This window comes from Aphelocoma coerulescens (genome assembly GCF_041296385.1).
Source record: "Aphelocoma coerulescens isolate FSJ_1873_10779 chromosome Z unlocalized genomic scaffold, UR_Acoe_1.0 ChrZ, whole genome shotgun sequence".
Classification (NCBI taxonomy): domain Eukaryota; kingdom Metazoa; phylum Chordata; class Aves; order Passeriformes; family Corvidae; genus Aphelocoma; species Aphelocoma coerulescens.
The window spans coordinates 39137545-39164971 of NW_027184085.1; the positions used below are offsets into that span (position 1 = coordinate 39137545).

At 39.2% G+C, this 27427-nt stretch overlaps 1 protein-coding gene across 3 annotated transcripts in view; it reads right to left on the bottom strand.

The window, feature by feature from the left end:
- The window catches only part of PTCH1 (patched 1), a 74633-nt gene that overhangs the window by 10686 nt on the left and 36520 nt on the right, over positions 1-27427 (bottom strand). For all 3 annotated transcript variants that reach the window (XM_069001550.1, XM_069001549.1, XM_069001548.1), the window contains 13 exons: positions 26307-26454; positions 25354-25485; positions 24897-25052; positions 24180-24278; positions 22796-22921; positions 15668-15786; positions 14008-14407; positions 13203-13512; positions 7717-7859; positions 5596-5779; positions 3894-4174; positions 2237-2374; positions 189-331 (listed from right to left, as the gene is read on the bottom strand). In XM_069001550.1, the coding sequence (XP_068857651.1) occupies positions 189-331; positions 2237-2374; positions 3894-4174; positions 5596-5779; positions 7717-7859; positions 13203-13512; positions 14008-14407; positions 15668-15786; positions 22796-22921; positions 24180-24278; positions 24897-25052; positions 25354-25485; positions 26307-26454 (2379 nt within the window). The remainder of the gene's footprint in view (positions 1-188; positions 332-2236; positions 2375-3893; positions 4175-5595; positions 5780-7716; positions 7860-13202; positions 13513-14007; positions 14408-15667; positions 15787-22795; positions 22922-24179; positions 24279-24896; positions 25053-25353; positions 25486-26306; positions 26455-27427) is intronic.

Genomic DNA, 27427 nt, shown 5'->3' on the forward strand with positions numbered 1-27427 from the left:
CAATGGAAACCCTACCATGTCTAGCAAGTAACAAGGAGTTAATAAAACAGAGGGAAAGCAGGACCATGATGTAAGCATACTTGACACACCATGCATAGCAATAAAATGACAGATTCACTGAAGTGACTAAAAATTAAAAGCACATTTTTTTATTTTTGAAAGAAAGTCAACACACACAAATGTCTTACCTGACAATAAAATCAAACTCTGATCCTGCAAGCATTAACACGCCAAGCAGAGTAGACACAGCCCCATCCAGCACCGGTGCAAACATGTGTTCCAATGCAAGGACAGCCCTATGGTTCCTGTCTCCCATGGCAGTTAAAAACGCCTGTAAAACAAAAAAGTCCATCTCCTTAGACTGATGCATACAACCTTCCAAACAGCCTCTCTCCCAGTACACACAGTTTTCCATCAGTTAATTACTCCAAACTACAGTTTATCAAACTTTTATCTCTGCAGCTGGCTGACCCTTGAGAGAAGACCTGATCCTGCAGCCATACCACATAGAAGCTGCTGAGGTCACACAACCAGAGCAAGCACTGATGACAGTCAGACCATGATAATATTGGAAGCAATGCCTGCTTGCAACAGTAGCCTTTTGTCTCCAGCTTTCCTTATTTCCACCTGGAAAGAATTCCTGTCTTGGTGAAAGCACTTCAGGTGTGAAAACTGCAGGGCTACTTCCCTTATTCTTGTGGGTCCATGGCTTCCATGACTTTTTTTAACACTTTCACTCAAAAATAAAAGGTTTTTAAACTTTTAGTACTTCAAAGATAGTTCTGTACATACAAAATTATCTTAGGAATAGTGCTGAACATGGTAGTGCCTGAGCAACAATATGACTAATGAACTGCCTTCATCCCTCCAGCTCCTTATGAACAAGCTGTATCAAGAACACTCAAATGGTGATGTGTGTTATGAATTTGTCTACTCTGTGTATGACTTAATGGTTTAAGAAAACAAGAACCTGGCTGATCTTTTTCCTGTGATTAGTAATTAGGTTAATTCCCTACTGGCTATTAAGATATGTGCTGAAGCAGCTATCTTCCTCACAGTCCTGGAATTTAAGTCTCTCTTCTCTAGAACTAAAAAAAACCAAACGTTACAATTCACAAGCAATAGCAGAGAACTGACCCACAAGTGGATTGTGAATCACTCTTAAACTCAATTAATTTTGGTATTAAAAGTTCCAGCACTGCCTTTTTTGTATATACAGCACTGATTTCACTGTTTATATATTCCAAAGTTTTTATCTCCAGTGTCAATATGAGAAAACCACTATTTTCAGTTTGCTTGGCATTTTACCTTCAGGCACAGGTAAAGTTCTGTAAATTAAGTTAGTTTCTTCCCATCTAGAAACAACTATTTTGTCCTTTTCTATTCCATTTTCCTGTTTTAAATCTTCAATACTAAGAAGTTGTCATTTTTCTTCCTCTTCTACACCATTAGTTTCTAACACTTCCCAAACTGTTCCATGTCCTAGCAAACTCAATTACTTCCAAAAGTCTAACTATCTGTATCAGGAGGGGAAAAAAAGATGTCATCACTTGAAGGACCCAATTGCTCCGCTTTAACCTTACCCTACTTCCACTGTGGTTTTTCTCAAAATGATTCTTTTCATTTAGGGATATTTTATATACCCTAACTCTGTACATCATCTAAACCACTACAAAAACAGTAGAAAAATGTTTTCCTACAGACTGCATGTTTGTGCCCACTATTATTAGCCAATGCTTCTGAAAAGAAGGTGCAGATTTTACAAATGGAACACTAATTCAAACGTGTTCCCATTCAAAAAGTCCAGAAATACCAAATGACACAATATCTGATTTTGAAAATCTCCTCTGAAGAATTCTCTTTTGCAAGGTAGAGAATCTACATGCAAGAGGGAACAAAAAGCCGTGTAACACTGAAGCAACAACAGTGATCATGAGAGTCTGGACTGAAGCAAGGTGATTTAAAATCTCTGTTTTCTCTATATACTTGCATCAATCAGACAAATAGGTATCACAGCTAATGTGTCCTCTCTTGTCTCCTGGGAGACTGACTCAATAGTTAGGAACTCATCAGGATCCACTCTGTTCCATTGAGACAAAAAGAAAGTTAAACAAAACTGTGACCATTTTCCTCCTGAGAATCACGTCACTGGTAAGAGATGGTAAGGACTTGTGATCTGAACATAGCCACCATTTTATTTTAAAATGTTTTTAAAATGTTTCTTGATTTTACGTACCAAAGCAACATGAACGGTGAATTCCACACCAATGCCAACAGAAGCAATCAGGATAACCACAGGCACTGCACTCAGTTTTATTCCAATTAGACCCATCATGCCAAACAGCTCCACAGTCATCAGAGCCAGCACCACCACCTAGATGATTTCAAACATCTGTTAGTAACTTCTTATACTCCAGACAATGAAGAGAAAGATATTTCAAAATAACATGGTTCCATAAGACATATTCCTCAAAGCCATCCTATATTCACAAGGACAAGCTGCTTTTACTTGTTTCATTTTTCTCAATGGTAATGAATGCTAAATAGCCAGTCTAAATTACATCCTGAGAACCAGTTAACAGAAGCACCAGCTTTGTATTGGTTACAATCTATCAGTGAGCTGAAAAACTATTTATTCCTCCTTATCATGGATACTCCCAACAGGTAAATTTTTCTTTTTCACCTGCCTTTCAGACAATCCTTCCAGAAAAAGCATCTTTCAACTATCTGTATTTGAACTCTCTTTTGTAGAACTGCAAATACAACTGAGGATGTCTAAAGCCCAGAAGAAAGTGAATGCCATAATCAGCTGATGAGTCTCAGCTTTCAGAGGGACTCTGAGCTTTTAAGATATTTGGGGGGATTGACATGGACAAAGTGAACAGTTAAATATAGGAGGAAGCTTTTCTTTTTCTTTCATCTACCTTGTAAAAAAACACTGAGGAAAAGGGAGGGGAGGAAATCTGGGGAATCAACTTTAAAAGTAGCTAAAGCCAAGCAGAAAAAAAAAAAAGGCACACTTATAAAAGCAATGGTGGACTCTTGAAAATAAACGCCTTTTCCAAAGGAAAAAAAGTGTGCACTACAATAAACGATTTTATAAGCTAATGAATCAAGCATAATAACATAAATTGCTTGATTAAGTGCTATGAAAAATATTCTAGACTAAACATTTACCTTTTAACATACCTGTCATATAAATGTACATTACAAAAACTAGTAACTGTTTTATGCTTTTCTACTTCTGGCATTTTATAAACCATACGATAGTTTATGGAATTTAAACACAGGACCATCATCATTCAATTTAACTTGAATGTTTACTGAGAGGCTTATGGTGCCTTGCAGAAACCATGGAGGAGTATTCTCTGCATTTTACAATTTTATGCTCTTTCTCCCCGACAGCTCAGTTACAGTCTTTCCACAGTGCATACCGTACAACATAAGCATTTCAGTTTTTTCCAGAAAGATTGCATTCAGAAATTGCTAGGAAAATTTACGGGCAAGCTAGTCATAAGCAACTGCCTTGAAAAATAACTATATGGGACAAAAGAGGAGAAGGTATATAGAATTAGAAATTATTTTAATAAAGCTCTTATTTTTCTTTTGTGCCTTTATTTCTTATGTTAGCGTGCATTTGAGCAAGGGTAAAAGTTTATGTACCTTTCTAAGAAACCTTTAAACCTGGAAAAAAAGGTGGCCAGAAGATTAAGGTTATTAAGGTTTGTACCTTTAGCATGAACCCTACCCCCTCAAGTTGAATAAATATATAATGAATGATGCAATATACATACTCCACCAGAGGCCCAGACATAAACAAAACCTTCCCGACTACAGCAAGAGCTATGCTGAAAGGAATTTGACTTCAACAAAGACCCTTATAATAAACTTACAATGATCCCAGCTGTCCAGGGGTTTAGGAGGAAGAGGGCACACACCAGAAACGTGCAAGCTAAAACCACGCTAATGGATAAGAGAAGCCAGTGACGAAGTCCAATGTACTGCTCCCAGAACAGAAATGGGTAACCATTTGGGTAGCTGGAGATCCCCAGGCTGGTGTAGTTATTACAGATAGCTCTCACTTTCTCGATAGCCTCCACAAAGTCAGAAGTTTCACGCAATCCATTGAGGTAGAAAGGAAACTGAGCATATTCTATGGGCTCAGCTGCTGGAACTAGGAAAATGATAGCAGTGTTAAAATGCATGTTTGGGAAGGAGATAATACACAGAGGCCAGGGTTAGCAAAACATTTTATTCTCCACAGCAAAATGCATAAAGGGTGGCGAATTTAAATTTTACTTGTTTGGAATGAGTGGTAGTTTAAAAACTCTCCAATAAACAGAAACGAGGAGCAGTACGTGAGATTACTTTATTTTATCATGCGATGCTTTCTACTGAATACTTGGTCAAAAATCCCTAACTGCAGCATAAAATAGACAATCACATAATTTCAAAATTTTATCCAAATGCTCCTCTTTTATGCAGTGCAGTTTCTTCAAAATCAAAGGTCATTTCCCTGAGATTAACTGGGGTCAACTGACACAAAACTGGGGAAAAATTAGGCTTGGTCAGGTTGGTTGCTTTTTTAAGATTTCCATCAAATATTTGGAAATTCAGATTCACAAATCCACATTCTGTTACTGATGGAAATTAGTGGAGAAAAAAACCCCCATAATATAAAAGTAATGACTTACTGAGGAAATACATAACTTTTATCCTTTAATTATTTGACAAACCAACACTCTCCATACTTCTTTTTGAATCTAACGCAAGGTCTGCTCTATCACTAGAAAAAAAAAGGCTTCTGCAACAAGCTTTTGGTTACTGCCATTTTGTGTGCCAGACCCTGCAGCTTCATTCAGTTGACTTGCTTAACATGATTTGCCCTATTATAATCTCAACTATAAATTTTCATTAAGACAAAACTTGGCTGACTGCCACAAAGCTCTAGGGCTCAGATACACTGAAGCATGGCTATCCAACTACATTTCCAAGTGCACCAGTTGTCCCCTATACACTCTCTCCCGTTCGCTACTGGTGTCCAACTAGCAATCCTCCCAATAAATTGAAAGCTGAAGCAAAGCAATGCCAAGTGGTATTGATGCCAGGAAAACAGTGAATGGCGTGATGTGGGACTTCTCCCCTAGTTAAGTAGCTCTTGTACCGTATCAGTGCAGTAGCTTGGTGTTATGAGTTACCTTGGTAAAAATTTCTTAGGTATTAAGAACTGAGGACAACCATGATAGAATTTCAATAATGAAATTTCAGAATAACTTGGGCGGGAATTTTGTGAAATCCCCAAGTTTCTCACACAGACAGAACTACCAAGTAACACTAGTAAGGTAAACGCTTGCTATAGATTTTTAGAGCTTTAAACTGTTCTATAACTCTTTCTTCAACATGATAAAACCCTGCAGTGGTGTCACAATTGCAGTGGTGCTTGGATCTCCTATGGCTACAGCATAACACAATGTATTCTCCTGCTTACGCTTCTGAGCCCTGTGTAGCATCAGCCAAGTAGAGTTACTGATGCTTGAAGGAAGGAGTGGGGGCACTCGTGTAAACTGTAGGACGTTAAGATGAAATGCTACTTACTTCTCAGCCTTGTTTCTGGCATGTAGTCTGCTTTGTCATGGACCCACTCCGGGCGGTGCGGGCGGATGTTAGCTTGCGAGGCAGCGTAGGCCACAGGGTCGTTGCTAACCCAGGCTGTCAGGTAGATGTAGAAAGCATTTGGGTTAATGATTCCATCGGCATCCACCAGACGCTGCTTAGTCAACTGCAAAATGGAAAAAAATTAGAAGCCTTTCAGAATGAGTTTTGCTTTCAGGGCTCTTGCCATAATGCTTTCAACAAATGGCCTGGAGATGCAACACAAATATAGGAGAGTAAAAGCAAGAGAATATGAATCTTCACTTGAAGGGACTTAGCAGAAAACTATTGTTTGACAACAAAACCAACATCTAAGAAAATGCAGTGACAGTGGCTATTTATAAATTAGTACTCATACAATATTTACAATAACCACTAAATCAGCAGATGGTTTCAGAATAGACTGAACCAATTAAATACAAATTCTGAAAGACCGCAGCCAAGAATGAAAAACAACCAAGTTGGAGCAACATATTTAAAGACACGGAAAGAAAACCTGGCAAGAGTCCCTGTACATGTCTGTGTGCAGTTAACCTCTGTTGTTAACACTGAAGGAAATGCCACCCAGTAAATGGAGGAGAGCTATAAAAATAAAACAACATCTGTATAAATTTTGCTAACACTTGCCTCCTATGACCTATGTATTCAGAAAATGTCCAGCGTCAAATAAGCAGATGAGTGCCCTGTGTTATTTGGGTCACTGTGGGCAAATGCATCTGTGGGGTAAACAGCAGTGGTACACTTCCAGGGTTCTGTTAGCCAAATCCTGCACAGCTAGAGCTCTGACAGAGGACTCCATGGGTGAAAAATATTACTGGGGTTTTTTGTTTTGTTTATTTAAAATTCTGGCTCAGCTCCAGTTCCAGGTCTTTTTAATGAAATGAAAAACAACAGTGACAGCAGTTAAAAAAAATAAAAAATTGGATTCCAAGGATCTGGATTCAATTAGTCCACAGGATATGCAACAACTGTATGTCTTCAAGCTGTCTCTGGAACTGCACAGCACAGCGCTCAACCCCTGTGGGTGCACCACACTTTTCTCCCTCCCAGGCACAGGAAATTATATCAGCAGCTGCAGTCCAATTGCATTTGTTCCACAGCGTACCTGGTACACTCTCCTAAACAAAATGTCACTGAAGGTTTTCTCTTCAACTCCCTTTCTTTGCCTAATTCATTGCTGAAGCTTCATTCAGACCTGACAGCATGTTGCATGTTGCTATACAGCAGTGTGTTTCACACACTACAGTAACTTTGAACAATTTGCTCTGTAAATCTGTCACCTTTAATGCCGGAAAGGAAAAAGAAAGACGATAAGCAGAACTGCCAAGAAGCTCATTAGAAACACTGTTTTTCTGCCTGAAAGCACAGTGAGTCAATGATGACTCTCAGAGAGGAGAAGGCACATTATTCTTCTTCAGGGTTTGAAATCTAATCTTAGGGTAAGGAGTCATTCCCAACGTATTTCCACCTAGAAATGGCTACAGCAAATGCAATCATATGCTGTGGTAACCTCAGGCATACTTTATTTAGTCACCCCTAACAACTGCCATTTGTAGTTCTACAGCAATTTAGATGTGTTTAGTGATAGTGGTACAAGAATATGATTCTGCATGTAAGCATTTCAGTCTCCTTCCTCTATGATTCATTAATAACTTCTTTTAAATGTTCTGCTTTGCACAAATCAGTAGGAACAAACCAAATTATTGCAAATGTCTGGCATAGGACTGAACTCCATGTACCTATGGATGCAGAGAAGCATTTTTCACAACAATTTCCATGGAAACTGAGCGTGTCTGGCACAGGCGCACAAAATGCACACCAACCAGTACCAGTCAAGGACTAGCATTCCCCATGTTGATTTGAACACTTCGCAACATAAGCCATACTGCAGCTAACAAGTGACTTCAGCAAAGTCAGCGAGGCCATACAAGAAACATGTAATTCAGACATTCAGCTCCTTGAGTTGGAAAAAAGAAACTATGACCTTTGTAGCCTTTGTACCTCCCCCCACTCCGGATGACTTGTATATTTTTGTGTAAACCAGCATGGACTCTGATACACTACCTGGCTGATGTCAATGGGCTTTGCAGGGTTGCCTGTTTGTACCAAGAGTTTGTAAGCCAAAACAGCATCATCAGAACCATTTTTATAGTTGTTGTAAGTGATCTTCCCAGTTTCCCAGTCACTGTCAAATGCATCTTGAAGTCCTGAAAAGTTAAGGGAGGCAAGGGGAAGACAGAACAAGCAGGTGAATAATCACTCTTGCATTCAAATTTGAGAAGCAGAAAGAATAATTATGCTTTTTCATAGCTAAATGAGGATGAAAATTATCGATCTGGTGCTTCCTAAATTTGGGGCTCCTTCAGTGTATAGGAAGTACCAGTTGCATGTCCCGTATTTCGCCCAAAGAAAGGCGGGGGAACCAAAGAAATGCAAGACAGAAGCCTCAGGAGTCTTCCCAGGTTGTGCAGACCAGCAAAGTTGAGCTAGCAAGGTGCAGATGCATTGTGCACTGGCATAAATGGCTTCCCCTCAAGGGTAATTGAAGATCTTCTCTAAGTGTTCCACTTAGAGAAGTGTATGGGAAAGAGTTAATCTTGTCTAAAACAGAAAAGGGCTGAGCTCAGCCCTCATCCAGCTTCACCACCTTACAACCAGAGGAGGAATTTAGTCTGTTACCTAGAAGGGAAACATTCTCCTTACTTGCCTCTGCCTCACCAAAACCCTGGCTGAGCACACTGAGCCACACAGGAGGACACACACCGCTCTCATTACTGTTTTGGGCTACTGCAGAGCACTGGGGCAATAGCTTCTACACTGTAACCAGAAATTCCACTACAAGGGGGGAAAAAAACACACTCAAACTTTCAACTTCAAACAGCAACTCAGCTGCTCCTCAAGCACAGCGTGAGTGAACACGATTTTGTCAATTTGTTCCATCTGTTCAACTTGTGCAGCTAATACAAGTCATGGGATCTGCTGCCAGCACATGTAAAGATCACAGCCAACACCTATTCACTCTCAACTGTTATTTTCCTCCTTGCCACCCTTCAAGGGGGAGGGAATACCTCACAGCAGAAATTTGGATCCGATTTAGTACAGGAAGCCACAGCCCAGTACAAGGAGGCTCTGTGCAAGCAGGTGACAAACCACATGTCCAGGGAAGGGAAGAAAAAGGCCAGGGGAGTGGCGGTGGAGGAAATCATCAAACCACCTCACAGATGGCCTGAGGAACTGTAATGAAAACTATTGCTGCAGACTGGGTAGGTTAGCTACAGCTGTACTGAGATAAGAGCACTGGAAGAGAAAATGCACCTGGCTGACACCACCTCCAGGACAGAGTACCCTTTCCCATTTACCAACTTGTCCCGTCTTCCTTAGAAAACTGCCTCCCATGTTGTCTTGTTAAACCATGTCAAATCATGTGAAGCTAACAGGCTGAGAACCAAATGGTGAAAGAAGCCTCCTAGATCTCTGCATTCAGTCCTCTAGCCCTAGCTCAGGAGGAGGACGATTTGCCATCAGGTTTTCTGGCATCACCAAAGGACTTTGAGGTTCTCTTTAAAAAAAGCACTGTTTGCTGGCATCACAGAGATGGGAAACACTGGTTAGAGTATGCAAAAATACCAATCCATCCCTTCTGTGCTAAGTCCAGCTCAATGTCAGTTTCTCACGAAGTGGCCAGGTGAGAGTACTTGGGCTATAATATCAGTGACAAGAAACACAATGACTTTGGGAAGTTAAGAGGAGGCTGTCAGAAAAGTACATGGAAAAGGAGGAGATGACCTAAGAATAGTGCAACTTCCAGTAAAAGTGTCTCCTTTCTGCAGGAGGAGCACACAATCTGCTGATGATAGACAGCATGTCAGAGCTTTCAAGTAAACATCCCACCCCTGTCACAGGGCTCCACAGACACAATAACAAATAAATCCATTGGCATGTGACTTTACCAGTCTGAGACTGCAAAAAAGGGCATGTACTTTTAAACATTACTACAGCAGCTGAAATCAGCTCTCTTACATCTCCCCCTGCTCCCCCGTTTTCGCAAGTTTGGTCATCCTGCAAACCCTGCTCCCTTTCACACCTTTATTCTTCAGCCAGCTTAACCACTTTCCATTCTGGATCATTTTATTACTCACTTTGCTGAAACTGAAAGGCTTCAGAAAGAATATCAAGAAACCACTGTCAGTTGTACTTAATTTCTGAAGAATTTCAAACTTTCAATAATTAAAATTTGCCATTGCACTTTGAAATTGGTAGTAGAGTTTGCTGCTTTCAAAGCAAACATGTTCATAAAAATTATTTTAAAAGACATTTAATCTGTTATAAATGGGATTAATGATACGTTTCTGGGCAGAAAGATGAAAGTATCTTGCTGACATCTTTTTGCAGAAAAAATATAGAAATTAAGGGAATTTAAAAAATCTTATAGATGGGATTTTTTCACATCAGCAGTCACTTTTGCTTAGTGCTTCATAAGAAAGTGACAACATCCAAAATTATGCGGAATGTGGCAGTGGGGGTGAGGAAGGAATTCCTACTGACTCATGTGAGCAGCTGCCACCATGAAACACCAGATAAGATTTCCCTTTGAAAAAACAAGCCTAATTAGAAGCCATTAGGGAATCCAAGCTACCTCATTTACATTCAGTCACTAACAAAAACATTTACAGATGAAGTGAATGATTAGTGTTAACTTTTCTTCTGTTGCATTTTCAGTAAGAGAAAATATGGTAACATAATATGATACTAGAAAGCAAAGTACAAGGGATCTCTGGAAAGAGAAGTGCGTGAGGCAGAAGACACACTCCACTGCTATTAGATGCGGAAGAGCATACAGCTAAGCCAAAGATGCCTTCTTGATAAAAAATGGTTTTGTTCACATGTTGTCACATCCGTCCTTCTGCTGGACAAATGTGTATGTGTCAGAAGGCCACCTTGAACCATTAACCTCTGGCACTGGATTCACAGTCAAGTCGGCAGGAATTAGCCATGCAGTTCAAAGCTGTTCCTACTTCAATTATCCAGTCCTTCCAGCACATAAAACTATGCCAGTAGTTTCTATTCACTATTTCACCTCACAGAGGATTCTCCCTGAATCCAGCCAAAGCCTGTACCTTGTTTGTAAATTCTATCTTCATCTTCCCTTCCTTTGACTCCTTTGTCACCAGCCACAGTTGGTAACAATCAGGTGTTATTCTGCCGATTAGTCTGGACCTTTAAATAATTCCTCAACTATGACAAGAGTGGCAGCTTTTAGTACAACAGTCTAGCTCCCCCCGTAACATCAATGCCCTGTACCACTTGAAAACAAAACTTCTTTCTATTGATACATCTCAATATCCTCCTTTACAGCCCTTTGAATGCAGTATCACACTCTGTGAAGACAGCCCTGCAACTTTACAGGGCTGTAGTAACTGTGATCCTCTCAGGAAAGGTGGGGAGAAGAGGTAAATATACAGACCTAAATACTAATTAATAATCATAATGATTCATTCTAAAGCTGTGTGTGATCAAGAGGCCAATCAATGTGCCTTCCATCACACATGTCACATGGACCACAGCAAGTCACTACTGCTTCCTGGAGTCTCCCTGACCATTCTACTGTAACATTTTAACACAACATCTACTGTAACAGGCTCCATGCAGCCTGTCAGTATACCCTGGGCACCAGGAATACACACAGCTCCTCTAGTGGAAGAAAAGCAGAGGACAAATAAGGATAGGCAGGCGTGGACTGGAGGGGAAAAGTAACTATATGCTGAACTAAGTACAAAAAAGGAACACCCCTATGAGAAGAGCATGTCTGGAAAGAACACACACGAGCATGGACATACAGCATAAGAAGGAGACATGCAGGCCCTTGGCCACTCCAACAGTCCTTAGCACAAGAGGGACACAAAGGATTACAGAGAGCACAGGGCGGCACCCAAAGTGGAAGAGGTTTGGGAAGGTATGTGATGCGCCTGACACAGGGGCACTGGGAATGCAAGTACTCCTGGGAGTAACACCAAGTGGGCTAGCCTCCAGCAGTTCGCTTTGAGCAGCCTGCAAGGGAGCAGATCCAAGGGCACCTCCTCCTGACTTTATCGTTGGCAGACCGTGCTGAAGTTGAGCACTAATAAAGCTTCCTGAACACAATCTCAGATTTCCATCTCCCTCATGGGGGAGGGGGAAAAAGCGGAAGGGGGGACACCAGACACATTTCTTCCTACTGTTTTGGAACAGCAGCAAAAAATAACCACAAAAGAAACAAAGTAAACAGAAGAGGTTTAAGAAAATTTTGAAAAGCATGTAGAAAGACGACTGCTTAGAAGTCTAGAAAGTATAGTAAGGTTCCAATCCAGCAAACATCTAAGCTATGCTGAATTTTCTTCCTGCCAGTAATGCCTTCACTTACAGTTCAATGTGCTTATGTGAGCAAAGTATTTTAAATAAAACTTCTAGTAAGTAGACTGCAATGAATGGATCCAATGTATTTAAAAACCATTAAAAACCCACAAAGCTAATAGCTAAATACTGCTTTGCATTATTTAGCAATGCATTAAACACATGGGAAACTTGCTCATTTTGTGTAGATTTGTCACTTATATGCATCTGCTTTCCTAATATTGTTCAACATATTTTCAGAAGGAATAAAATACATCAGATACTTACAGTTACCTACATGATCTCTGAGAATCATTGGCTGCAGTGAGCATCTGTACACAATTAAGTTTAAAATTTACAATCTCACCAGGTCAGCACAATTTATTTTTCTTTTGGCAAAAGCTTCCTAGAAATTTTCCCAATAGAAAGACACAGGTAGGACCAAAGTAATCCTGGGTAAGGTACGTTTGCTGTTAAATTTGCTAAGATGTAACAGTACTCCTTATTTTAAATATTAACCAGTTATTTGTCTCAACGTGTGCAATTATAGTATCTTCAATATCTTTAATTACTTGACTTCAATATAATTATCATCATAATACCTGAAAGGCCATGCCTTCTCTTCATCTTTTCCCACCCTGTTACACTTCAGCACAGAAAAGCAGCACCACAGAAAGGGTGAGGGTAGTTGACTGGAAACCTAGAATATGCAATAAGTTCCCAATCCAATAAAACACATAAGCCACACTGAGTTTTCTTCATGCCAGCAGTCCCAGTTGAAGCCAGCAAGATCACTCAAGAGCTGAAAGTTAAGTCTGTGTCAGAATACATCACCGACTGGGATTTTTCATTTACTGCTCTGAAAACACTCAGCAATTATTTATTTAACCAAGACAATGAGCCATATTTGGCCATAATGCATAATGCCTCATCAGCTGCTTAGACATGAATGGCATGGATATAATCACTTAAAGCTTCAAAACTGTCTTACTGGGGAGTGAACTTAAACACAGAGAATTTAAGTGACAGTGAGTCCACACGTGGGTTCGAAGATGCACATAGGCATTCTCCCCACTGCTCAGTCTTTAACTGTGTGACTGTATTTGAACAAGGCAGCAACACCAGGGTGAGCAGTTGTTCTTTCTCCCGAATTAAGAAAAGTTTGTGTAATGCTCTCTTACCTTGCAGCCAGTCTCGAAAGTAGTGCAACCACATTTTGGGGAGCTGCCTGTCCTCTTCCAACAAAACATATGTCACATTGCTGAAACTTCTGTGAAGTTCATAAAGCAAGTGCTGGACATTTGGATAGTCTGCTTTCTGTGTCACAATATACATGTTGTAGAAGGAAAAGTATTTGAACTGTGCAGCAATGAAGTCATATTCCCGTGTTTCCCGTGGTACAATGTCTGTGAGATCTAGTCCATCTCTCACCCGGGTAGTTCCATAGAGGCTGAGCCCAAGTAAACCCAGAAAAAGAAAAATAACCACAATCTGCAATAGAAAACAGAAACATATTTGATTTTAGGTTTTTAAAGGAACTAACCATTCATAACATCATACTACAAAGCCAAATTCAAAATTAACATCCATCAGTACTTTCAAGCTTTTTATTTTTCTTGCTTTTTTTCATCCATGTACATACTACAAGATTAAGCTCATTTGTTCCTCCCTGAAGGGGCTCTGCTTCAGGGATGAGAAATTTATATTGTAATCAAGTTTAAAAGTGACTTTAATTTCGTTATTCACAAGTTTATATTACTAAAAGTCACCAGAACCCTCACTTGTAACATACATTTGAAGTATGTATCTACAGCACTTGTAAGATAAAACTTTCAAAGTAAGAAATCAGCTGTAAAATTATTAAAAACTGTCATTCCACAAGAGTTGTATTTATGCCTTATATTTAATACCACTGCCAGGATAATTTTCTTACTGGGCAAGGCAGAAGTCTAATTTTGAAAAACAGGTAAATAATTCCCTGATTACCTTGGCTCTTGGTTTTAGGAGGAATGGAGCATAATGCTTTTCTGCAAAAGATGAGAGTGTCCACTTTGTACAGGGTTGCTCAAGGCAGTGTATACTGGAGTCTGAGAATTGGGAAAGTAAATCCCTCGTCGAGCTTGTGCTTTCTGGGCTCTGGCAGCTCAGGTTGTCTTGTGTCACTGTCACTGGCTGCACAGATATTTCTGAGTGAGGCTCTGCTGTGGTGTAGTACACCTGCGTGTGAGGATCATATTCTGTGCGCAGCTGCACTGTGGATTGCATTGTAATCTGAGTTTCATGTGCAAAACTGTGGCTGCTGTATGGGGGTGGAGGACTGTAGCAAGTACTCTCGTTTTCCACATACGCTTGAGGCTCAACCTGAATCACTCTAGTGACACATGGACTGTAAGAGAAGAGAAAAACATCTGATCGCATTTGGACAGATCCTTATTTTAATCAGGCTAGATAGGGTAACATGCTTTGATCTGAGATTGCTTCTACTATTAGACGGTTTATGCTAATTACACATAACACTTAGATGTTAATTTCATTCTGTGCCTTTAAGAAACATTTCTCAGACATGGTTCATAGTGTAGGGCCCTGAGAATATGTGCACATTTCTTGTCCTCCAGGAAGAAGGAAACAGCATCTGTCTGAAGACATTGACATGTACACACATAACTCCATTAATTACACATGCTCATCAGGTAGTTGTGCAGAGTCTGAATGCACAGTAAGTCTGTCAGTTTGCATCTCTGTACATACGCTGAGAATTAAGATACTTAGATGAAGAGGCAAACACATGACATACTTAGTTCTTCTGTTTAGAACAACTGAAGTAACTGTTAAATAATATTTGGGCCTTCTGGGTAACAACTCAGACTTTCGGGAGGCAGGTTGAAACCACTTGCCATACACTGACAGAATATTTTATAAGTCAAGAAAACAGTAAAGTATTAATGAAAGGATTCATTCCTAGGAAAGGTGGGCAATATGAAGAGAAAAAAAAAATCACAGAAGTAATTAAGTATTCCCTTTAGTCTATGCAAAACCCTAATAGATTACCACTGCAGCCACAACAGACACTTCATCAAGCATTATCCTGTAATGGTACTGATCATTCCTTATAATTCTATGAAAAACTCACCCAAGGGGAAGTAATTTTACAGCTTATTTGTTTATGTTTAAAGGCATAAAAGTGTAAAAATTAACACATAATGATTTACTGTAAGTCAGGCTTCTTAGTATCCTGAGTTATGTACAGCTTTCCAAGATTAGCCAGTACTGGCACTGGACACCTTGCAGTACCTCATAACATTCTAAAAATACTTCAAGATGTACTTAAATTGTGGATGTTTCATCTGCTTTCAGAAAGTTGTTCTCCAACAGTCAAAATGAACATATGTAGGAATGACGGGAAAAGTGTGGGGGAAAGGGGATGTGGGGGAAGAGAGGGAGAGTGAGACATATATTTTAGCTTTTCCCTTCAGACAGGTAAAAAACCAAGTAGGAAACGTAAGCCAGTCACTAGCAATGAAATCGTAACAATAACATGCTGACCCCAGTTTAATGAAGAACTCCCACTCCTGACAAGGAATGGAAGCACTGATTGGTGACCACAGAAAGGACACAGCTCACACATCAACCTACTGCTCACTCTCACCTTGTAAAACAGCAAAATATGTCCAGTCTCCTGTCTTCCCGACGATAAAGGTCCATGCTCAGGATAGCAGGGAAAATCAGCAGAACCATAGCAAAATTGAACACCACCACAACTGCTGCCTAGAGACAATCACAGGATAAGTGATGTTGCTAAATTTCACGTAGGGCATCAGCTTTACAAAGCACAAAAATCCCTTTCAATTCTCATCCCCGTTTACCATTGCAACCCATCTGATGCTTTGAAGCTTTTGCCTGAGCAAACTGAGAGATATTTACATTCCCATTTCATTATGGTAAGTCTCTTGTAGTGAAATGATTTATTTTAATATTAAACCTTGTATTATTCTAATACATCTGTGCCTGGATATGTTGTGATTGTTTTTAAAGTGGAAAAACAGAGTCTGTTTACTCAGTAAGCATATTTTTACATAAAATTCTGACATATTTAGAGTCTCAAGGCAAAATAAAATGGAAGCAAACCTGAAACTAGAACTGAAGTTCTTACATTTATGGAGTCTGAAGCAATTTAAGCATCACAATAATATTAAAGCATGTTATTAAATCAGAAATTAAGATTCAGTAAATTTTAAAGAAACAAATCTGTTTAGTAAAATACTATGCACTTGATGTTCTTACTTAAAAGTTTGGCCAAGAAAGAGCAACACTGTGAATTTTTCAGGGATTATTTTTAAAGGAAAATCAAAATTAAACCAACACCACATAGCAAATATATGTATTAATATGCCTGTGTTTAACAGAGCTTGATTTATGAGCCAGTCTACCAAAACGAGTCTTAAATTGGAACAAGAATACTTGATTTAATTTGTAATGCAAGTATCACATAATGAAAAAAACAACCTCCCCGCCCACCCCCTTTCAAACCATACTCCAAACCCTTTCCCACACAGAGATTCCCAGAGAATTTCCATAAACATATGTGGTGCAGCATCTATCATTATTATTGATAGCATTTATTTGTAATGCAGAATTGTTAGGAGCACTAGCCATCACAAAGGGAAAGCTGGGCACTGAGAACTGGAAGACAGTTTTAAGAGTAGGAGAAACACTGGGAAAAAAATAGTTCAGCCACCAACCGGTGGAAAAAAACCAACCCGTGAAAGCCTTATGTTTTACCCATTAGGAAAGCAGTAGCCATCTCAACAGTAGCTCAGTTTCATGTTAAGGTGGTCCATATACAAACTATCATGTGCCTCCACCTGTAACTTCTGAAATAATGACTGCTTGGTTGAAACAGTCTTAAAGAAGAACAAAAGTTGGGCTACAAAAATGACCCAATATAAATGTGATCTCTTTTTTTTCAAAAGAAACGTATGGCTTCTTTTGATCTTGAGATATCTGGCAGTACAAGTGATGTGATATCCAAAATCCATGTTTTAAAAATTCTTGAACTGCTTTTCAGTTAAATGACATAAATTGCTTAAATTTATCTGTGAAAATCAAAGTAATAACACACTGAATGTTTTTTACAGTTTTGAAACTGTCAGAGTATAGTAAGAAGCTTAGATATTGTTTTTACTGTTCTGAAAATGACAGAACCAACTAGTTATGTGAATATTTTTTAGTCATTTCAATCATAAATATAATGCATACAAAAGTGGGTTTTATTGCTGTTTCTCCTTTCTGGTCTCTAGCCTGCTTGAAGTAAGATTTTAGGACTGCTGGTTGTCTGTAGACATGGTTACTAAAACAGAACTTACCTGGTACTTGAAGCCAAATTAGTATTTAACCCTCTTTGTGAGAAAAGATCCAATAACTATTTAATGATTTATAAATATTCACACAGAAAGGTATGCAAGGTCATAGCCAAGACTTTAAAATTAAGTGATTTGCTTTTGATCCTCTCTAGAATTAATTCAATCTGTCAGAAAAACAAATGGCTGCTGTTGAAAGAAAGGTGTTTTGGACCTCGTTCTTACAACTGCTTTCTTTACTGGTGCTAAACCAAAAAAAGGTTGAATCACCCATATAACATGAATAATTAGTTGTGCCTAACCAAGATCTTGTATCAAGGATCAGCTAAGATTTACTCAGATTTGGAAAAAACAGCTGAGGTCTGACTCAATAATTCTTACTCCTCTCAGCATGGCTGAAAAACTAACAGAAGTCCTCTGTTTCTGCTCCATAAACTGCAAATACTTCACGCCATATCAGTTCCCTCTCTAGACTCCAACATCCTTGAATCTCCAAGAATACTAAACCTGAAAACTAATACTTAACTGTGTGGTAGTAACGCCATTGAAGTTAGTTATATTGACATTTGATTTTTTTTAGGAAGCATCAAAACTAATCCAACAACGCACAATAAATCTGCCTACTTACACGAAATCTGTTTTTGAACAACTAGCTTTTCCACTGTGCCATCCCAGTGTTGATGTACTAACTGCTCTGCAAGTAAAGTATTTCAAAGCAATCTCTGTTCTGATTTGAATTTAAATAGATTCCTAGGGCAATACTGCACTTCTTATATATTGCACACTCTCTCTCACCCACCTCTCCAGCATTACAATGATTAACAGTTCTCAGTTTTCACAACTAAGTAAGTTCTTGTATGAATTCTAATTTGTTTTCCCATCAAAAAACCCACCCTGTGACTTGATAAGGGGAGGGAAGGAAGAATTGCTGGGAAGTGATTCAGTCCCTGACCCAGTGCATCTGCCACTGCTTCCTTCCCAGTGCCATTCATACACACAGGACTGAAGAATGGGAAAGTATGAGAACTGAGATCATGACAACAGCCATAATCTGTAAAAGCAACAACGAACTGTGGCAGCAAAGCTTCCAGAGTACAGGCAGTACCTAGGCTGAAAGCATGCTTAGGATTTCTGGGAACAGGACATCTTCTCTCACACCGTCAGAGACCAATGGTCAAAAGGGAGAGAAAAGGGCCTTACACCTTTTCCTTGGGAAATCAACAAAGGTAATATTAGTCCAGAAAGAATAAAATGGGACCTACTCAAGGGTGTAAAATGAAGGCATTCAGTTAAATGAGATCAGAGAGCTGTAAAAAAATTCCATTTAACAGAAAAAATTATGTTGGTCACTTCCTGAGAAACACGCTATGGTTTTTGCATCTTTTCATAATGCACAGCCTAAAAATATTATTGCTGCTGCAACTGTTAACGGAGACAGAAGAATGGCAGTCTGTGCTGGAGGCAGCAAGGGAGTGGGGAGCCAGGCTGGTAGGTATGTGCTGGGGCCCCGCTGAAGTATGTGCTGCTATGTGCCATTCCTGGCAGCCCACCCAAGGAGACCGGGTGTGCTGTATAGCCAGAGGTGATGAACAGATGAGGTCGTCTGTCAGCAAAACTTCTACCCTACTGCTCTCTATCTGCAGCTCCCTCCTGACGTGGTATAGGCTTGGATCCTTGTCCCCTGCCCACTTTTTCCTTAGGCTTTAATTCTGCTTGTTAAATTCTCATGTCAGGGGCAGGGAAAGGTAAATTATGTAAATAAAGGTGGGGGACAAACCACTTCAGCAGAGTAAGATAATGGAATGAGCTTAAAAACATACATTCTGTCTCTCCAGAAACCCACCACTGCCACCTGGTAATGGACTTCTACATTTAGGAAAAAAACTTGTCGTTCTTATGGTGAGGAAAAAAGTTACTTCTAACACTTATTAGGAAAAGTGCTCTGCTCATTAGTGGATCCACACCACTCTGCTGTTACGGAAGGAAGTTTCTGACGTAAGAAAGAAGAGTTTGACAATTTTTTTTACCTTATCTTTCCTGGGCAGAATTTACTGTGTGACAGTCTCTGAATAGTCTGTCTTAGGAAATAATACAGCCCAAAGGTAGTTACACTCAGCCTTGCCTTCCTTCATTTATATTCAAAACAAAGGGCTATGTTTAAGACATTCCTACCGTAAACCTCAAAACTTCCAGTGGATTTCTCTGATAACCTCTTCCTTCACCACCATTTTAAGAAATGAAACGCATCTGAAAATTCAGGACCTACTCCTTCAAAGTCCTGAGTACTCTTAGAGATGATTCTTATGACTGAGTATTTGGGTCATATTCAGCAATCTCAAAGCCTTAAAACTGTTTAAACAAGGGGCTAATGAGATCAACAGATAAAAGAAAAATTTAGAAAATTGAAAGAGCTAAAACAGTTCCTACTTGTGCATGTAAATAACCTCAAAGATCTCACTTTCAATAGACCTAAATTCGACTTTTTAAATTTTGGAAAGAGCTAACCCTAGCAAATTCCTAAGAGACAGCGTCAGGCTTGCAGTTCCATAAAGTAAATTAACAACTCAGAGGTATCAGTGAACTGCTTTAGCTGGTAGAATATGACAGAAGCTGAGATAGGAGAAGGCACTGATGTGCAAAACATGAGCTTCTAACTAGAAGTTTGGCTTGTAGATGCAGGAAACTGTTTATTCTCCCTCAGCAGCCAAGGTATTTTACCAACACTGGGACTGAAAATTACAGAAAGGTTGACAATTACCTTTGTAATATCTTAAGTCAATGAAGAGCAAAACAAGGTCAAGAGCAATCCTTCATTTTTAAGCCCCTCTATTAAAAATTCACTATCTAGATTAGAAGATCTATCTGTATCTGCGAAAAGTAAATGCAGTATTTCACTGCTTTTTAAGTTTTGCTAGGAAAACATCAAAGACGGCAAGGACTTCTTGTTTAAACAAGTCTGAGTAAGAGGGGGAGAGAGAGGAAGGAGACTGTAAATAAAGAAATCCATACATAAATACAGACCACCCACCAAAACTGCATGGTTCTCTGATTCCAAGTACTGTGATTAAAGTATCACCTGACTTTGATTTTACCTGGTGAAGCTGGGCAAAGCAACTAATAGATGTTTGTTTTAGTGGTTGCTAACTTATAAGTGTATGTATGTTGCTCTGACATCAATGAATACCCATTATAGGCCTCCCACTGCTCCTTTTTTGCACATTTCACCTCTTACATACATATAAGGGGCTACTAGGTTCCAGCAAAGACAAATTACCAAGTGAGAAAAGTTTGAGCAATTCAAACACTAATTTCTGGACTCTTATGTGGGTTCCTATGCATAAATTCCATATCAATCACTCACTGCCTTATAAAGGACTTTGATGTTTTTATTCTGAATAGTATCAACATGTTCATACAATAATACATAGAAATCTCACTGGAAACTTTTTGTTTGTCATTTTGCTATGCAGACTTTGTTTTTAGACTTTCAGTGACTCATTCTGTAGCATGGCAGTAGGCAAAAATAAATTACTTTAGGAAAGGCATATGTAAGTTAACTGATTACAGTATCAATTACAGCTGTTGTCTCCAATATATGTTCCAAAGGCAACCTGTCACATTCTGAAGTTGAAGAGTGAAAACGAGAAAAAAAATGAGCAAAATCTGATCAGAAAAGAGAGAATTAATATTGGTGGTTCACACTCAACAGCTCAGCAGTGTGATTACAACAAAATGGCCCACCTGTGTTGAATACTTCTTTATAAAATGCATTTAGGCTGACGTAACTTTTGTAAAGCACAGGTACTACAGAGTCTGATGACCTCCAGTATCCTGTTAGCTGCTGAAGGTACATGTTAAATGTTTGAAATTGGTCCACAGACTCAGGAGACATAAATAACTTCTTCCAGTGGAAGAACTGATATACTACCTAAAGTATTTCACACATTTAGCTTAGTCTTTACCATGGGAACCTCATGAGGTTCAGCAAAGCCAAGTGCATGGTCCTGCACTTGGGTCCTGCACCTGCACTTGTACTTGTACCTGATATCCTGGTATCAGCACAGGCTGGGGGATGAACAGATCGAGAGCAGCCCTGGGGAGAAGGCCTTGGGGGTGCTGGTGGGTGAGAGGCTGGACATGACCCAGCCATGGGCACTCACAGCCCAGAGAGCCAAATGTGTCCTGGGCTGCATCCAAAGCAGCGTGGGCAGCAGGGGAGGGAGGGGATTCTGCCCCTCTACTCTGCTCTGGTGAGACCCCACCTGGAACACTGCATCCAGCTCTGGGGTCCCAGCATAGGAAGGATATGGACCTGTTGGAGTGAGTCCAGAGGAGGGTTTACAAAGGTAATTAGAGAGATTGAGCACCTCTCCTGTGATAAAAGACTGAGAGAATTGGATTGCTCAGCCTCGAGAAGATAAATTTCTCAGGGTACCTTACAGCAGCTTCCCAGTACCTAAAGGGGGCTACAAGGAGGCTGGAAAGGGGCTTTTCACAAGGGCATGTAGTGACCAAATGGGGGGAATGCTTTTAAACTGAAAGAGGGTAGGTTTAGATTAGCTATAAGAAAGAAGGCTTTTCTAACATTTGGGTAGGAAAACACTGGGAACAAGTTGCCCAGAGAAGTTTAGTTGAAGATGTCCCTGCTCAGGGGGTAGGGGAAAAAGAAGAAAAATAACTATTGAAACAGTACAGTGCTCTATAGTGCAATAAATTGCTTGTGTCAGGGGAGAAACTCCCAAAGCTTTCTTCAGTCTGCACTTTTAGAAGAAATTCTTCTCCAATATCATAAATATTTCATATTTCTGAAGGTATATTATCACAAAAAAATCAAGAAGGCAAAGAGAGAGCAAGCAATGCATGGTTTAGCACATAAAATTCACATTTTCTCTCTAGGCATCTGGAACACAGAATTCTTGAAGTTTTCTCCAAGTTTGCTAAAATTACTGGGAGTAAGGCAGTAAAAAGTGCTGCACTAATTATTAATATTACAAATGCATATGTACTGCTGTCATTACATTTGTAGTTTTTAAGAGCAGCAAACTGGACCAACATAAATGAAAGGATTAAATTGCTGCTGAGGAGCATTACAGTACACACGACACTGCAGACTACTGCTCTTGACTTTACAATGCGAATCTTTCTGGAAACTTGTTTCTGCTCAGTTACATGTAGCTTGGGTTTTGCACTCAACCCATCTGTATTGTTTCACCTGCTGATAGGACGTGAGAGACTCTGTACATGAGAAAAGGGAGCAGGAGAATCAAGGGCAGACAGCAGTTGTGGTAAACAGCAGTGATGTACTCGTTCAGTGAACTGCAGCAGCACCAAGACCAAGCTTCAATGCTATCACTAACAAGTATCATCATCAGACTTCACCAGTGCATAAGAGCTAACAAAATAGGATATAAACTTACTTGGAGTGAAAATGCTCTTAAAGCCGGAATAGGAATTAAGGCAGCCATAAAGAAAGCAGTAACATTGCTGATAGATGTAAGGGCTACACTTGCTCCTGTTCGCTTCAAACATTCACCTGTTCTGTCCTGCAAAACAAATGATGTATCTTAAAAGTCAAGTGAATAAAGTGATGTCCTGCAAATGAAAGGATCATCCTACAGATATAACACAGTTGCAGTGAAAAATTATTACAATTAAATTCTAAATATATATTTTCATTTGAGAATATGTGAGAAAACTATATACTGAGTTTACTGTTCAGTGGGAATACAGATGAAGCACTCAAGTTTTTTGAGGGTAGAAAACATCATTAGAGTTGATTCTAGCTTCAAAACACAAAACTAAATGGGTACTGACAACATAGCAAATACATCTGCAGTTGAGAAGGATGTAATTTTTACCAGTGGAATCACTTGGTGTTCTCGTTTTTCAGACAAAATAAGCATGTATTAACAGCATAGAGGCACAACACAGCTACACATCTTGAAAAAATATGTAACAAAACAAACAAAAAGAACACTGCCAAATCTAGGGACCACACACAAAACCCAGCAAGAAATCAAGATAAACACATGACCCTTTCCTAACCCAAAGAGCTATTATGAAAAAGACAGAGATTATAGTAGAGTGAGGCTGTACTGCCTGCATGCAGAGCCAGCTGGAGAGAGCACATGGAAGACTGCTTGTGCAAAACAAAATCAGCAAATATACATTAGTTTTAAATGGGATGTACTTTGGATATGAAACTTTGGACTGAGACTAAAAAGACTAATAAAAGTAAAGGACCATACAAGTGATGACACCTTAGACTTCCTATCAGTTATATGTTATGTTTTGCCATGGTCAATTATAAGCTTCAGAAAATAAAAATGAGAGAAAAATACAGAAAATAACTCCATTTTAGGGCCATAACAAATAAGTAAAGATAACTGTCTTCCCTCTCTTTCCCCCTTATCTCTTGTGTGTTCTTTTATTAAAATCATTCTATCATTTAATTGTCAAGATTCCTATTTGAGTTTGTTCCTAAATTTGCATTAACTTTCACTGAAATTTTGGGCAGAATTTGGATTATGGAAATTAGTCTTTATGTAACACTTTATAAATTAAAATTTCAAGACAAAACTAAGACTCTACAAAAAAAAAAACCCAAAACAACAAAAAACAAGAATGTGAACATTCCAAAACCTTCTAGGACCACATGTATTGCTATAATTTCCTATTTTGACAGAAATAAGAATTTCTAGACCCTAGGAAAACCTCTACTGATTAATTCTGGATATGATTATCTGTTCCTATATGAAACTTTTTGTTTTATTTTCCCCCAAATCTCCATTTTGTCATTACCTCAAATGGAATTCTCTTGTTCTGTCCTGTTTCACTAAATGCATGTGCCAGAAGGAAAACATCGTCTACACCAACTCCAAGAGCAAGAAAAGGCAAAACCTTGGGAAAGAAACAAAACAAAGCAAAACCCAAACAGGTTGTTTTATGATCTGCGATGCAGCTAGCCATTAAATGGCTAATTAAAGCAACTTTTACATTACACTCTACACAGATCCAAGGGTAAAATGAAAATGAAAAGGATGCCATACAGGTATTAACTTTTATTCTGGAATATAGCTGAGGAACTTAAAGTATACCATTTACAGGTATGAATTCTCACCATAAGTAATTCAAATTTTGGATAGACAAAGAATATCTGATAATAATTCAAGTTACATTCAAAATATTTTCAGAATTTGAACATCCTTGTATATTCAGATGTAAAAATAAATCTGCAGCTCCATAGGTAAAACTGCATACCTCCACTCATATTTGGACACAGAAAAACCAAACAACACAGAATTATACATACTACATAATACCAGCTTTTCCCTTCAATATCACTTGGCACCATGACCATTTAATTTATCACAGCACAAGCTTTGAAATAGGAAAACAGCACAAGTAAAAATCTAGAGCCAAAATATTTTTTCAGCACTTTACTTCTCAAAGATTCACTTGTGTTCATTCATTAACAGAATACTTGTGATTTACAGCAGACTTGTGTTTTCTAAATACCTGAGTTGTGGCAGCATTAAAGGAAATTCCAATCAATGAGCACAGGCCCAATCCTGCAGCCACCGAGAGTGCAACCAACAAGACTCCTGCCAGCCCCACAGCACCCTGAGACTTGGCACAGTCCCACCGCAGCATCGTTAAACACGCATAGGCAAGCTAAGGAGAGGAGCAGAGTGGGGAATTTGGGGGAAAAAACCCAAAATATTAGAATGGATCCTTCTCTAACAGCTGTCTCTCCCCACCCAACCTACAGATCCTCACACAGTTTTTAATCAGAATAGGCATATCACAAAGGTTACAAAGTGGAACAGGTGAGAAGCCTGAGGTAAAGTTTACAAACTGCAGTTTTTATTTTAAATATTTGTAAAATATTCTGGACTACTAACTGGTAACAGTAAAGCAGATTTTTAAGCCTTGCTCCACTACCAAAGAAGGGTAAATAGATTTATTTTATTACCATTAGTAAGTAGCCACTAGCTACTCTGATAGCACTGACATCAGAAAATGACTTCAAGATGTCATCCAGGGTGGTCGTAGTAAAGGAGAGCACCTTCTGAGTAGAGTTTTGTGCAACACTTTGATGAACAACCTATGAAAACAAAAATAAAACTTTGAGTGAATAAAGAATTTTTTCTTTTATTTTAGTCATTTATTCAAAAGAAGTCATTACCATCTACTACAGCACACCTCTGAAATCAACTCTTTTTGCCTCAATGTTCCTGCTAAAGCTCATGCTCTAGACAGACATTACACCGATGCTACAAAAGTGTGTTTCGCGATTTTTTCTGGCAAGCTGCTGATTATGAGACAGAATTTGCACCCTTGGGGAAAGCCTACTGCACGCCCAGCTCATTACAAACATTTAACTTGAATCCCTTCCTGTAACTCCACGATGCAGTACCAGTGTTGCATTTAACCTCAGGCCAGCCATCTCTTTGCCCCTCCCTGCCTGGCCATTTGCAGAGGTCAGAAGCAGCGCAGTGGAGGTCAAGGTTTGGGACACAGAGGCCAGACATTGTCACACAGCCTCTCCACCTGGGCTGCTGCTGAGAGAGCAACCCATGGCTGGCTAATGTTTTCCAGACACCTCTACAATAACCACACCAACCAAAAGCTTTTAAATTCCAGCTAGCCCTTTGGTTTCTTCTCAGCCCCAACAAAGCAAAATTGTCCCAGACAGCAAAAACTAAAACCTTCATGGCTTCTCATATGGGAATAACCAAGCAGCTTCTTACTGGAAAAAATACCCAACCAACAAATCCCCAAAAGAACCCTTAAGAACGGGGAGGCAATGACTCAGTTCTAGTTCAAGCATCTTTCTTAAAAGAAATACTGTAAAGAACTGTGACAGAAGGCAGTGGATCTTAGTAGGACTTTGTAGTATAATATCTAAGTTATTTTCAATTTTACCTCAACATACATCCTCTGCCAGGCTTCCAGAATTGCTGCTGCCTTGTCCTCATTCCAGTTGATATGCGAAACATATTCATACCCCTTGAAATGCTCATACATTTGCTTAGGGGTCATTAACTGAAACATGGTTTGTAAAGCCTGGGCACTGTGACATAGAGAGAGGAGAAAGAGGCATAAACCGAGTATTTTCAGGAAAATATTTTCATGGCATGAAGTCCCAAACGCAATTCTAACAGGAGCTTGCTTGAGTTCTTGATTTTATAGGGCACATGCTTGTATTAAAATTGAACAGAGTATAATTATTCTACTGTGTATCTGGTGCAGCTGTACTGCTCCATGCCAGTATTGAGGCTAAATCTGGTTTCACTGAAGTTAGTAAGAGTTTTGACATTATTTTCAGGAGGATCAGTTTCAGGAGAAAAGAATATACCCCTACAAATCTGTTATAAAGATCATGCTTGATAAGACAGATTGCTGTGAGGATGCCACAGGAACAGTTATTTCTACGAGGTCTTGTAAATGCTGTTGGCAAAACGTCATTTGAAGATTTTGGTCTTTTTCATCCCTTGGAGAGAAGTGGTAGTTAAGCTCCTCATGCCTCATAAGTTGTGTGGACTACACAAGGGCAATCCATCCTGAATTTGCACAGTATGCAACTGCATCCAACAACTTCAGAAGTTCTTATTAACTAGGAGGAACCATTTTATTTTTCACTAGAAGTGCCTTATTTGTCTATTTCTTGAAAGACTTATCAATGTATTGTGTCAATGCTAAAAAGTTTAAAAGTTCTCTGGAAAAATTATGCTTTGTTTTGTTTAGTTTGGCCTGCATTTTTCAGAAGAGTTAAATTACATAGTTTTTTCCCCCACTAAAGTCCAATGTTCCATGTCTTCATTTGGAAGTCTAAAACAAAGGGGTTCGTTTTACCACTCAAAGCTGTATTAACAATACAGGGACATAAAAATAGACTATTTTCTGTATTGACCCTGAATAAAACATTCAGTGGATATTTTGGAATTCTGAGAGAAGTCAAATGAGTGAGCACATTACTCACATTTTTTTTTCCTTTTTCCTTTGATCATATTGCAAAATATGCTCAAAGGTGTTCAGTGCTTTAC